The 15,101-nt window shown below is 44.9% G+C and overlaps 1 protein-coding gene across 1 annotated transcript in view; it reads right to left on the bottom strand.

Annotated features, from left to right (window-relative positions):
* Window positions 1-2,739: 2,739 nt before the first annotated feature.
* The window catches only part of LOC126263533 (zinc finger protein Gfi-1-like), a 171,097-nt gene continuing 158,735 nt past the window's right edge, over window positions 2,740-15,101 (bottom strand). The window contains exon 3 of the mRNA XM_049960626.1: window positions 2,740-2,930. Coding sequence (XP_049816583.1) covers window positions 2,740-2,930 — 191 coding nt within the window. The remainder of the gene's footprint in view (window positions 2,931-15,101) is intronic.

Genomic DNA, 15,101 nt, shown 5'->3' with positions numbered 1-15,101 from the left:
CACTGACGAAGGTATACTTCTCGTACAATGTTAAAAATCACAAGAGAATCTGATGAATATGACAAACTCAAGGAGCCAATCGAAATTTTAAAATGAGTTGTAATCTGAAAACTAAGAAAGTTTAGGCAGCTATTGCGTCACTGATAGTGACGTAGTAGACGTCCCGAATTAGAAGAGAGCAATAAGTATTAAATATTATATTTCTCAACTTAAATTCATTACGATTTATGTGAGCATTCACGCATTTCACCTTAACGAAAAAGTTGTTGCAAATTCATTCAACAATGAAAACACTCGTAGATATTGTACTGTTCGGTAATCTCGTTCAGTTCTTATAACGCATTCACATTCTCTGTATGTAACGAGAGAAAGGTATACGAACTGTGAACCCTGTCTGTAAAGCAGGTACCAAATACACGAAGCAAAAAATAGCGAGCCTCAGGTGCCAACGGGATGTCAAGACATCTCTTGAATAAATATGGAGCTTTGGTGTTTGGCTACAATTGCATCAAAGTCAAGCGAATTATTACCTGTTCATGTTTCAGAAACGTCTACCTATTTCTCCTTGTACATTGATACCAAGTAAAATTATAGATCTCTAAATATTAAAAAAATAATTTTGTACATAACATTGCACTATGCCGACAAACAATATATTACACCTGGAATCGGAATGATGGAGTTGGAGGAATGTCCGATATGGAACGAGCTAATGAAATGTGTGGCGACACTACACACACACACAAAGAGGTCAGTCTGACCGTCTAAACACCTTGTTATCACAGGAACAATGACATACACAACTATTCACACATCTCCGATAAAATTCACTTCATTCGCATAAGCAATTATTAACACTCACATCAAACAAATGTATCGTCTACATGTCATAAATATTTAAATAAATAATAGCTTATTATTTTCTTTGGTAACAAATTATCTGACTGTACGAAAAAGCCTAGTACAGTTTTAAAGAAATAATCGTCGACTTGCACTGAAAATTTCGCCGAAATCACCGTCTCCTAGACCCAGTTCTCAAGGTACAGCTATCAGCTTTCGGAGCTACTTGAGTCATTTCATAAATCTAAATTTCTGTACCATCGATGGTAGACTTTGGTAAATAATATTTTATTAACACATTACTTTGGTTTAGCAACAGTATCCGAAATACTTTGATATGTCTCAACAGCAAAACGGAAAGATTCTGGAACAAAATAATATTCTGGAATTTTTGTCCAATTTGAAAGATTATTTTACCCACACAGGGTAGGTAAGGCTAAGCGACTGCAACGGCAGGTAATGCAGTAATGAGAATCACTAAAAACACATTAACGATTATGTTTATGTAGTATGGATGACACATCGAGCTGTATTTGCAGGTCTTATTTTATTTGCAATCGATTTAGGTGTTACATTACATCATCTTCAGATGCGTCTATTATACTAGGCGATTGTGAGAATACATGCTAATCAGCATTATACATCTCACAGAAGGTACTGTGATGATTACCCGGTACACATACCATCACCGCGTGTCAGAGATGACCCTGGAGACACCGACATCGATTGCAAATAAAATAAGACGTATAAACAAAGCTAGAGGTATCATCACCACTGCTTACAGATGTTGTAACAGCTGTCTTTCCATGACCTGTCGGAAGGTCGGTGTACGGAGATTGGGTAATTAACGATTGTTTTATTTCCTGAAACCGGCCTCGAACGAATATACAGTTATATCTCATGTTATCCTTCAGTAATAAAATGTGTAGTGTTTTGCTCTCTGTAATTTATCACATTACCACTGAAGTACGAGACTCCAAAACGTCCTTGCATGCACTAAAACTGCTACAAATTTGAACAGGCTGTATAAGTCAGAGAAGGTGGTAAGCGGACCAGAAACCGGTTTTGCGAAATAAAAGTACCGTTAATGAGAGACTCTCTGTTGTCATTTCTGCATTACGTGCACTTTGAAAGTTGCAGACGGTTATAATAGTTCAGCGGAGCTGCCGAAGGGAAATTAGAAAGACTTTAGTGGACACGTGAGTTTTGAAGCTCAGTGTAAGAAGTCTGCCCCTCTCGAAATATACACGTCCCAGAATCTGTTTTGCTCCACAATTAAACAAGGTACACACTTTACTGTAGCTTCCGTATTCAGAAGAGAGAGTGTCGTCTTTGTTTGTCCACAGTGGTCGTGGCAACGTTAATATTTTGTACGTGAAGAAGCGCCAGCGTACGTTCTCCAGAAATGCAAGAAACACTGAGGTCCATTACAGAGGTAATAGAATACAAAGTTTCTATCGTGCACACCAGTTGCCAGTGCTTCTCAGAGGATTCGAGGAGATACAGGTATGGGATGAGTTCTTTCGTACTGCCTTCGAGTTTCTTCAGAGCACCTTCTGCCTTCTGATGGCGTCGGCGGAACTGGAGCAGCCGCGGCTTCTGCTGGAGTCGGCACATTGTCTGTCGATCCAGGCGACTGTCGGCGTGCGTGACGCGCACGTCGACAAACCCGGCCGTCTCTGCTGCTATACTGAGAGGTGTACACCTCGCAGATCCGGCACGCCCCTCCGCTGCGAGTAGGAAGGCGGTGAGCTGGACTCTGAGAGTCTTCTACTGGCGCGGCGGCACCGGGTGGTGTCCCGGTGGGGACGAGAAGGCGGGGGCAGCGGAGGAGGCAGAGGCGGCGGTGGCGGGGGCGGCGGCGGCGGCGGCGGGGGCGGCACCGCCGCAGAGCGGCCACTACGCCACCGGCCTCAGCTCCGTGTGCTGCGTCTCCTTGTGGCGGCGGAGGTCCACCTTTCGCTGGAAGGCGCGCCCGCACAGGTCGCAGGCGAACGGCTTGAAACCCGTGTGCTTGCGGCTGTGGGTGATGAGGTTCGAGGACTGACTGAACGCCTTGCCGCACACCTGGCATTTGTGCGGCTTCTCCCCTGCAAAAAAAACAGAACAGAACGGGGTGGTGACAACTGGAGTGAGCCAACAGCGCGCTGCGACATCTGCGGCAGGTGGACGTCTGAGCGAAAACAAACAGTGCAGCACGCGAAGCACGAAATGTACAGGGTTACTTGTAAGTACCCGCAGGGTTTCAGGACACGACAGATAGGCAACCCAATGAAGCGCACCTTCCCAGGCGAGTGATGTCAGCGACGTCAACGAACTGCATTCACGTACTGACAGTTGTCGTATCATAAATGGCTCCCACATGGGAGTGTTGCTCCGTCCAGTTTCATGCGTCATTTACGTCTAAGTCCTGCTATTTCCTATCGATCATCTTGTGAAACCCCAGATACACGGTGACAATTATTGAACTATATGAAATAAAATCGTCTAAACTTCTGAACAGTCTGCGTTAGGACGTTGAAACTGCGCGGTTGGCTTCGAGACATGATGGGAATCAGTTTGCGCCTGGTTTAGCTTAGCCCACTCTCATTTGGATGGGTTCGTCAATAAGCAAAACTGGCGCATTTCGGGGAATGAGAATCCGCATTTCGCGATCGAGAAGCCTCTTCACCCTCAACGGGTGACTGTGTGGTGTGCAATGTCCAGTCACGGAATAATCGGTGCGATAGTCCTTGATGTCACGGTAACTACCGAACAGGTTTTGGAAGATGATTTCATCCCCATTATCCAAAGTGAGTTAATTTGGACAAGATGTGGTTCAAGCAAGGCGGAGCTTGACCACATAGAAGCAGAAGAGTGTTTGAAGTCCTGGAGAAGCACTTTGGGGACCACATTCTGGCTCTGGGGTACCCAGAGGCCACATGCATAGGCCTCGATTGCCCGCCATATTCTCCGGAGCTGAACACATGCGACTCCTTTTTGTGAGGCTACAGTAAAGAGAAAATGTACAGCCGCGCGGGATTAGCCGAGCGGTCTAGGGCGCTGCAGTCATGGACTGTGCGGCTGATCCCGGCGGAGATTCGAGTCCTCCCTCAGGCATGGGTGTGTGTGTTTGTCCTTAGGATAATTTAGGTTAAGTAGTGTGAAAGCTTAGGGACTGATGACCTCTAGTGCTCCCTCGGGCATGCGTGTGTGTGTTTGTCCTTAGGATAATTTAGGTTAAGTAGTGTGTAAGCTTAGGGACAGATGACCTTAGCAGTTAAGTCCCATAAGATTTCACACACATTTTTAGAAGATGTACAGCCGTAACCCCAAAACCATTGTCGAGTTGAAAACAGCCACTGAGGAGGTCATCGACAGCATCGATGTTCCGCCACTTCAGCAGGCTATACAGAATTTCGCTATTCGTCTGCGCCACATCATCGCCATTGATGCCAGGCATATCGAAGGTATCGTAACCCAAATCCGAATATCTGTGGTGACGTTTTCTTGTTGAATAAAGTGTGTGCACGCCGTAGTTTGAAACTAATTAATGCTTTTTTTTTCAAATAGTTCAATAATTGTAATCCTGTATGTATCTTTTTCGTCTGTGTCCTGCTGTTTTCGATCGGTCATTTTCTGAAACCCCGGAGATAGTTACGAATAATGCTGTACGCAACACAGGACATTAATGACAGTGCAAAATGGAAGACCTAAAAGAGAGAGACAGGTAGTTAAGAAACAAGCTAGAACATTAGAAATTTGTAGCTTTTACAAATGACAAGATTGCTCGTCTGGAATATTATTAAAAGTGTTTATTCACAATCGTCAATTTCCGCGATTACGTCATGCTGATATGACAGCTTGCTACGAAGTGCGTCAATGCATAATCGTTCTTTTTAAGAAGACACTGTCCTAGTGTCAAGCATGTTTATACTTTTTGTAACCATGATCAGACAGCATTTTTCATTTATATCAAAGGACGCCGCACTTCATGTAATAATTGCTATCGAATTAATATTGTATACATCACTTCAGACGTGTCCAAAAGATTTAGCTTTAAAATGCTTTCGCAATGAAATATTTTCATAAAACGTCCCCCCCCCCCTTATGGTTTGAATTTCCAAAAACAGTGAAACCCAAATTTTTTTTTCTAACTTAGAAGCCAAATTTTGATTTTCATAGATTTACCTTTAAAAGTTCTTTCATAATGAAATAGTTTCATAAAAAATCTCGTCCCATAGTTCACTACTTTAGAGGTTTAATTTGCAAAAACACTGAAACATCTATTTTTTTTAAATTTGTAATCGCGAAGTCAAATACCAATGTTCATAGAGGTAGCTTTAAAAATATTTTATTAGTAGTTTATAATGAAATATTTTCAAAAAAAGTTTTACTCGCTACTTCACCCCAATAGAGCTGAATTTTCAAAAGTGCTGAAACACATATATCTTTATTTCTGACCGAGAAACCAAGTACCAATTTTCGTAGGTCTATCTTCAAAATTGCCTTAATAGCGACATTTTCAAAAAATAAAAACTCCTCCATCCCCTATATGACCGCCTTAGGCTGAAATTTAGAAAAATCTCTTCTTAAGCGACGCCCGATTTGGGCTGGGTGGTCATGAGTCAATCAGTCATTCAGGAAATTGCCTTTTATTTATCAAGGTTAGAATGTACGAGGTAAATCAGAATGAACAATTAATATTTTAGGAAGTGATAGTATAGACTAATTTCATAAAACATTCTATATAAAAAGTCTCCAATTTCCACTGGTTACAAGAATGCAGTTGTTAGAATGTAACCGAAATAAATACTCACAGTACGTGTTAAGCAAAAACAAAGGATTAAGTTTGATTTTCATATGCTCCGACAGCAGTCCACTTCCGATTTCTCTTCGCAACGACATTTGTGCCTGTTCTGAGATCATCTTGGCGTTATTTTATGATGGGAGCTCAATTCACAATCCGAACGATCAATTGGTCTCTTGCGTTTACTTTCTTCCAAACAGATAACACACATCATGATTTGAAAAGAGCAAAAATCACAGTCATCTTGAAACCATTTAAGCCAAATGGCGAACCGCCAAGCAACCGGCCCACTACTCTACTTCGACGAAATCTTCCAAAACCTGCCTACTGAACAGGCTAACCGTTACTGCATCGACCTTATTCTCTCACTGACAACTTTTATTTACTTACAGTTTTAGTACAAACAAAAGGCCTCGACTATGCGTATAGATCTAAGAACAGCTTACGATCCTGTGTTTAAACAAGGGTAATGTGAAAACTTTTACGAGTCATACCATGTTTAAGATTGTAAACCTTATCAGTGTTATGTTAAGCAATTCAAAGCTTGGAAATCCTAATGATATTTCATGTAGCAGACGTGTCTAAGACAACATAAAGGGAATTTAGATATGCTGTGAGCCCCGAAAGGTCTGGGTGTTAATCGAAGACCTACAAATTTTTGAAATACTTCCGTAATTGAATTTCACAGCTGAGTCCCGCCGAAACAGAAGTCACCAGTTTTAAGCTTAACGACGAGATCGCCGACAAGGAAATAAAGATAATCGTCTTGATGTTGAAGCTCTTTTGCCTGTGTTTGCTTTAACAATAACTTATGATTTGACTGTGGTCCGCCTTTAGCAAAACACCATTTTTGTTTTTTGTTCCAGACATGTTTCACTGCAGTTGCAGCATCATCAGCGTTTTTTTTTTTACTTTATGGCTGTCTTTACTGTTTAAATACATATAAATATTAGTTTATAAATCGTAATTATAGATATTTGAACAGCACATAAAATTGTGTATTCATACCTTCTTACCACGTGTTATGAAGGTACGAGTACGGAGTACGGAGTCGTTTCTGATATCGCAGTATCTTGCAATACAGAGGGCGTCTGCAACCTCTTCCGCTGAGAATGACACCGCAGAGATACGTACGCGTGCCTGACGGGAGAGGTAAAGGAGAAGAAGCGAGCGCGAGATGAAGGTCGCAGCGCACGCAGTACGCATGCCGAGTCGTTGCTAGGCAACCGCCAGTGTTTGTGGGCGGGACGGACGGTGCCACCAATCACGGCACGCCGTGGGCCGTGGGCCGCGCCGCGGAAGCCTGGGGACAGGCGAGCTGTGGGAAACTGCGCGAGGCAAATGAAGGCTAAGTCCCGTCCTCCGTGTTTACAAACACCTCCACGTTTCTGTGGTGGAGACAGAATTACACGTTTGTTCACTAGGTACACTGACTACTGTACTTCACGTTACCAGTCCACGTAGGGGCAGATCAAGAGGAATTCGCGATACTAACCATCTGCGTTGACCAGCGACCTAATGCTAATGGCTCCTCTGACGTCAATCAGTGGTGCGTATTTTGAATATGATTTTTCATAGTGCTATTTCTTGTCATATTTTAAATACTTTCGAGATAATTTGTGTTTTTTATCTTTGTCGTGTACGAAAAACAAAAAAAAATAGTCTCTTCTCTTTCGAAGGGAATTATACATGTTTAGACCAATGGAGTTATCAGTCTTTTTTTATACTTATTTCTTCAATTCGTAGTAGGTCTGCATATTATACGAAATCGGTTATCGCATTCTCCACTCGAGCTGTACAGCTAAACTGTATTTTAGATACTAGCTTCGATTTATTTACTATAAATACTAATTTTTAGTTCGGACTGTGTAGCGATGTCTTCATTCCCGTTTTAGAGCGTTTTTACGATACTCGCTTCGGTTTCTTTCGCACAAACAGTTTACTTGTAGTCAAAGCCTTTTCGATTTACTACTGATACACGCATTCATCGAGACAGCTATGTAGCTGAAGTGTATTTTCCGATAATAATCGATTTACGAGAAATAATTTTTTAGTTCGTACTGTCGCCGTGGTGCCCATTACAACCGTACAACTCATTTTTGCGATTCTCGATTAGTTTTCTTTCAAAGGAATGTTTCTCTTCTTTGTATATAATTGATCATACCAATGGTAATTTGAAGTTTTTTCCCGATGTAGTCAGTCCTCGTAACAGAGATTGTATTTTTGTATACGTTAAGAAATGTCGCTAGCGACATGACGTTGTTGTCACCATGTTGTTTACATCGTTTTTCGTGTATTCACTACGTTACTAGTCAAAGCCAACTCTAATTTCACAATTAGCTATTTACACGTAGGTGACCCACCTGGGGAGTGGCGCGGGAGAGGGTCAGTTGTGGCTAAAAGCGGCTCGCAGCCGCCAGCATCAACAATTGTCTGAAAGTGTGGAGGTGGAAGGGGAGAATGTACCTTTCAAAATGCCATTCATTCATTCATTCGAAGATACATTCATTCATTCACTCATCGTGTTCCTTAGATCCCGTCAAAAAGAAGAAACTTCACCGATCGCGTACGAGTGAAAACAGAGATCAACATAAGACAAGGAAATCATGCAAACTTAATTATGATACCAGTTTCGTGCGACTCAGTGGCCGAGAGTAAGTATTTCAAATGGACGCCACTTCGAGATCTTGCGGATCCCTAATCAATTCCCAGTGATCAAACCTGATAAAGGGGATGTACAGTTTAACATGATATGCGAACCAAGTGTCGTAACTGCCGACTATTCACATCGTTGAGAGGTGAAAGTTAAATTAAACGCAGGCTGAAAATTTTCGTAGTGGGACTCAATCGCGCATTCTATGGGTACAGGTCACGCGATGTTCCGCTTTCTTTTATTTCATCCTTTTTCTTCATTTTTTCGTCATAGATTTCGTCGGTTGGTCTGGGCGAACGCCATTGGATGGCCCTTCAAGTTCACCATTGAGTACTTCATTCAGACTATTTTTTGTTACAGAGTGCAGCCAGCCATCTGACCCAACACGATGAGCTACAGTGGCGCCCTACTAGACCACCAGGCACGACATAGAAACCTTATGTGTACACCTTATTATCACTGAACTGTCATTCTACTACTTAGTACCACCCACACTTAGGCCAGGTGAATTTAATCAAAAAAGCTACAAACAAACCTGCTTGGGAACAGGTTTGTGCCTCCTTACTTTTACTATACAGCTGCTGTTGACCTACTCTTAGTCTCCACTTCTAAAGCTCCAGTAACGCTGGACACATCAAAACATGACTTTCTTCTGTCCTGATAACAAGTTCGTATAAGGATGAAATTATAATAATCATATCCCACAGGTGCGAGTATAGATATTCTAGAGTTTGGTAGCGTTCGATCTAGGCGAAAATCGGTGTTTAAGCGTTTTCCAGAAACCCACCCGCACGAACCGATATCTCCGCGCTACCACTTAGCACCACCCGTAGTACAAACGTTGAGACGTAAGGAGAAGCTCCTCGAGGAGGACATGAAAAAGACAACGTTTTTGCCGTCGTGTGGTTCAGTAACAGAAAGATTCGCCGGCTCTAAAGGGTGTAAACCGATTCGGTCTGCAGGCGTGTAGCAAAAATTCAACAACTCATTACGCCAGTGAAAGACGACGTAGGCCTCAGAACACCAGGAATTTACAGAATACCGTGTAGTGGTTGTGGACAGTCTTGTGCCGAACAGACAGTGAGCACTGCTCGACAACGCCGTATAGAACACGAGACTTGTTTCCGCTTACGGTATCCTGAGAAATGAGCGGCAGAAGAACACGCTCTGAATTCGACGAGACATCTATTAGTAAATGGGCAAATCGTTCCTGGAACAAAGTCGTAAAAGCGGTGACTGTAATAAGGACGGAGGCCTGCAATTTAGCACAGTTCGGGACCCGGCCATAGGGGTGCTAAAGCGGGCGCGGAGGGTGTGCCACGAAAACATTACCGTACACGGCGGTGGAGCACCAGTGACGTCACAAAATACTGTGTGACTTTGTAAGGACGGCAGTAGCAATTATATTATAGTTATCACTTGACAGAACAGTCTAATGAGCACAGAATATGGACTGAGAGTATGTGGAAGAAGACGAAAGTAATGAGAAGAAGCAGAAATGAGGACAAAAGTGTAAATATCATTGCCAGAGCGATATAAACATTTCCGTCCAGCACAGGGTCCGTTCCCTTTGAGAAGCAAACGCTTACGAGAAACTTAGCATCAGGATTGATGGTCACAAAGTAGATGAAGTAAAGGAATTCTGCTTCATAGGCAGCAAAATAAATGACGAACGGAGCAAACAGGACGTCAAAAGCAGAGTAACACTGGCAAAAATGGAGTTTGTGGCCAAGAGAAGTCTACTAGTATCAAAAGCCTTAATTTGAGGAAGAGATTTCCGAGAATGTACGTTTGGAGCACAACATTGTATGCTAGCAGAGCTTCAACTGTGGGAAAACCGAAACAGAAGAGAATCGAAGCATTTGGCATGTGGTGCTACAGACGAATGTTGAAAGTTAGGTGGACTGATAAGGTAAGGAATGAGGAGTTCTGCGCAGAATCGCAGAGGAAAGGAACATGTGGAAAACACTGATAAGGAGAAGGGACAGGATGATAGGACACTTGTTAAGACATCAAGAAATGACTTCCACTGTATTAGAGGGCAAAAACCGTAGAGGGCAGAGATTGGAATACACTCTTGGAAATTGAAATAAGAACACCGTGAATTCATTGTCCCAGGAAGGGGAAACTTTATTGACACATTCCTGGGGTCAGATACATCACATGATCACACTGACAGAACCACAGGCACATAGACACAGGCAACAGAGCATGCACAATGTCGGCACTAGTACAGTGTATATCCACCTTTCGCAGCAATGCAGGCTGCTATTCTCCCATGGAGGCGATCGTAGAGATGCTGGATGTAGTCCTGTGGAACGGCTTGCCATGCCATTTCCACCTGGCGCCTCAGTTGGACCAGCGTTCGTGCTGGACGTGCAGACCGCGTGAGACGACGCTTCATCCAGTCCCAAACATGCTCAATGGGGGACAGATCCGGAGATCTTGCTGGCCAGGGTAGTTGACTTACACCTTCTAGAGCACGTTGGGTGGCACGGGATACATGCGGACGTGCATTGTCCTGTTGGAACAGCAAGTTCTCTTGCCGGTCTAGGAATGGTAGAACGATGGGTTCGATGACGGTTTGGATGTACCGTGCACTATTCAGTGTCCCCTCGACGATCACCAGTGGTGTACGGCCAGTGTAGGAGATCGCTCCCCACACCATGATGCCGGGTGTTGGCCCTGTGTGCCTCGGTCGTATGCAGTCCTGATTGTGGCGCTCACCTGCACGGCGCCAAACACGCATACGACCATCATTGGCACCAAGGCAGAAGCGACTCTCATCGCTGAAGACGACACGTCTCCATTCGTCCCTCCATTCACGCCTGTCGCGACACCACTGGAGGCGGGCTGCACGATGTTGGGGCGTGAGCGGAAGACGGCCTAACGGTGTGCGGGACCGTAGCCGAGCTTCATGGAGACGGTTGCGAATGGTCCTCGCCGATACCCCAGGAGCAACAGTGTTCCTAATTTGCTGGGAAGTGGCGGTGCGGTCCCCTACGGCACTGCGTAGGATCCTACGGTCTTGGCGTGCATCCGTGCGTCGCTGCGGTCCGGTCCCAGGTCGACGGGCACGTGCACCTTCCGCCGACCACTGGCGACAACATCGATGTACTATGGAGACCTCACGCCCCACGTGTTGAGCAATTCGGCGGTACGTCCACCCGGCCTCCCGCATGCCCACTATACGCCCTCGCTCAAAGTCCGTCAACTGCACATACGGTTCACGTCCACGCTGTCGCGGCATGCTACCAGTGTTAAAGACTGCGATGGAGCTCCGTATGCCACGGCAAACTGGCTGACACTGACGGCGGCGGTGCACAAATGCTGCGCAGCTAGCGCCATTCGACGGCCAACACCGCGGTTCCTGGTGTGTCCGCTGTGCCGTGCGTGTGATCATTGCTTGTACAGCCCTCTCGCAGTGTCCGGAGCAAGTATGGTGGGTCTGACACACCGGTGTCAATGTGTTCTTTTTTCCATTTCCAGGAGTGTACCTCCAGTGAGTAACTGAGGACGTAGGATGCAAGAGCTAATCTGAGGTGAAGAGGTTAGCACAGGAGAGTAATTCGTGGCGGGCCGCATCAAATCTGCCAGAAAAAAAATAATTAAATAAAATAAAATAATAAAAAAAAACTTGACAATGGAAGCGGAGCACTCGGCCGAAACTCTGTGGAGATTTAGCCATATAATGCAGTTGGCAGTTGGAACCTCGAAAAAATATTATTTGTTCGGTCACGGAGTGAGTGAAATGGTTCAAATGGCTCTGAGCACTATGCGACTTAACTTCTGAGGTCATCAGTCGCCTAGAACTTAGAACTAATTAAACCTAACTAACCTAAGGACATCACACACATCCATGCCCGAGGCAGGATTCGAACCTGCGACCGTTGCGGTCACGCGGTTCCAGACTGGAGCGCCTAGAACCGAACGGCCACACCGGCCGGCTAGTGCGTGAAATGCAAAATTTTCTTTTGACAAAAATAATTTCTAGTAAAGTCTCGTTTTTTTTTTTTTTTTTCAGAAGTAATCACTTGTGGGAGACGACGCTCTGGCGTTAGGTCCCTCAGCTGAGATTGAAGCGTGGTTTTGTGGAGTGCTCGATGGACAACTTCCGCGACGGCAGAGCTCTCTAGCCGAGGCCCCGAGTAGAGCAGGGAGGCGGCACTCCCGCCCCCGGGCAGAGCCGCCACCTGCGGCGGGGGCGGCTGTTGTGGGAGGGAGTGGGCAGACTGTCCGGAGAGTGTTTCATTTTTACAGCCGTGTCCATAAAGGAGAAGCAGAGCGCAGAGCGCAGAGTGCGCCGGAATCTGTGTAGTTTACGGCGGCAGTAAAAGCGGGCAATCTGTGTCCGTCATAAAGACGGCCTGGACCGCGCCGGCCGGGCTCTCAGATTGCTCGCAGCCCCCGCCGGATATCGATCCCGGTCCTCCGGAGCGGCGACCGCCGCCGCTTTCCCCGGGAGACGCCCGCACCCCTCCACCTCTTCACACTCTCCCCTTCCTCCGCCGCCCCCGCATCACGGACGTCGTTTCCCGACTGGTCCGCCCCCAGCCTCCCTCACACTGATTGCTGCACTCTCTTATGGTTGCTCCTGTTACGCTCTCGTTACTATGAAGAATCCACCTCTTTCTTTATACCTTCTAGAAGCTGTCTTCTCAAAGTCTCCAATCAACTTCAAACCTTATACAGCAGTCGTCCCAACATCTTAGAGATATGAGTAAATTTCATGCTACTCGAAGCATGCAACTGTAGAATTTCTGTTCCAGCTACACTGTTTTCTCAAAAGCTTTTGAACATTAGAGATTTTGAGGAAAAAATGCAAATTGGAACCAGAAATGTTAGAGATACTCAAGTTATACTTGGAATAATCTTTTACTGAAACTAAATACATGGAGTCAAATTTTACTCTTCTCAAAGTAGCCTAGTTTGGTTTTAATCACTGCCCTGCATACGCGAAACTTTCTTTGTGGCAGCTTCATTAGGTTTTCCTCGGTGATATGCCACCATTTCTCTTGTAGTCTGCTCCAGAGCTGATGAACGTTGGTAATAGACCTTGATTTAACTGCTGTATCCAGATGAACCCCAAGGCAGTTCAATAGGATGACAGTCGGGGGATTGAGGCGGCCAGAGCATATTTTTCAGTTCCTTCTTCTTCCAGTTTCTTTAATTAGCCAAATACGCTTTTTGAAGTTTTTTTAGGGTCGTTATCTTGTTGTAGGACGAGTGTCTTGCCTATCAAACGTCTTCCACATGGCTTTGCATGACACTGTAGAATGCGACGGTAATCATTTTTCTTCATTGTTCCGTTTGACTGTGCGAGATCAAGAGTCTTATCGCCTCCAGAACTACCCCAGAACGTGAGGGAACCTCTTCCATGCTTTAATGTTGGAGACACACATTGGTGTGACGTTCTTTCACCTCGCAACCGGCGAACAAACTTGCGTCGCTTTCTGCTAGAGATCTCAACGTTGTATTTGTCACTGAAAAGTACTTTTTTTCATTGACTTACAGCCCATCTTTGATGTTGTCTTGCCCAGTGTAGCCCCTTCTGCCCATTAATAGTCGTCAGTAATGGTTTCTTAGCCCCCACATGCCTCGTTCGGCGCGTGAAGACGTCCTTCCACAGCATTTACAGTCGACAGCTTTTCTCTATTGTGCTAAAACTGGCACTGTTTTGAAGCGATCACGTTGATATTACTTTTGGTCGGTCCATATTCTGGCCAGCATACGCATGCCTCTGCAATGTATAATGGACACATCCCAAGCAAATATGTTCTTGGCGCGGTATTTGTCGCATACTAAGACCGGCTGCACACAATTTCAGGTTTTTCTGTTGGAAGTTCCTTTCTTCGTCGCATTATCAATGTTTTCACTGAGCGCTCTCTGAAATTCACTCTTTGATATCTCCTGCATAACTACATGCCTCTTTCTTACCCTTTTACCATGTTTACAGATTTCTTGACGTCCTATGGACTCCATGTAGTGAGGAAAGATTTATGTTACGCCACCACAATACGAAATTAGCGGCCTGCAGTGCTTGGGACCTGAACAGCATAACAACGGAATGTTATGTTTCGAACGATTTTATTTTTAAAAACGTGGAACACTACTCTTAAACGTTATTTTGAGCATAACTCTGGGGAAACAATGCAGCTAATTTCTATTTGAATCTTATAACTAGCTGTCTTTATCGCACATTCATGGCGTTCGTAACCTTTTGAGCGATAATGCACATATGCACGAGAATAGCTTGCTCCAAATGAGCGCCGGCTGCTGTGGCCAAGCGGTTCTAAGCGCTTCAGTGCGGAACCGCGCTGCTGCTTGTCACACGCAGGTTCGAATCCTGCCCCGGCATGGATGTGTGTGATGTCCTTAGGTTTAAGTTAGGTTTAAGTAGTTCTACGTCTAGGGGACTGATGACCTCAGACGTTAAGTCCCATAGTGCTTAGAGCCATTTTTCCAAACGAGCAAAAGTGTAAGTTAATGTCTACGAGCAGGCAACGCAGTCCTATTGTGATCGAATACAGTATTAACGGTGCGCTGTTTGACACAATCACGTCGGTTAAATACAATGGGCTATCAAAAGGTTTCCGTCTGAAAGCGGTACAGTTCAGAATCGGTATGCCAATCAGGAAAAACCGCCGTGAGCATTAAGGCAATCATCCAACCGTTGCACCATGTTGAAGATACCCGTTTGGTAAAATACCGTGACCTGATGCGTGAAGAAGTCTGTAACTGCCTCCTGCAGGTCCTCGTCCGACAGAATTCGTCGACCCTTCGAGACATTTTTTAAGGTACCGGAGGCTTAAAATCACA

The sequence above is a fragment of the Schistocerca nitens genome, chromosome 6 (genome assembly GCF_023898315.1).
Source record: "Schistocerca nitens isolate TAMUIC-IGC-003100 chromosome 6, iqSchNite1.1, whole genome shotgun sequence".
Classification (NCBI taxonomy): Eukaryota; Metazoa; Arthropoda; class Insecta; order Orthoptera; family Acrididae; genus Schistocerca; species Schistocerca nitens.
The sequence above is the reverse complement of the archived record's forward strand: the minus strand, read 5'-3'. Positions and strand labels throughout refer to the sequence as shown.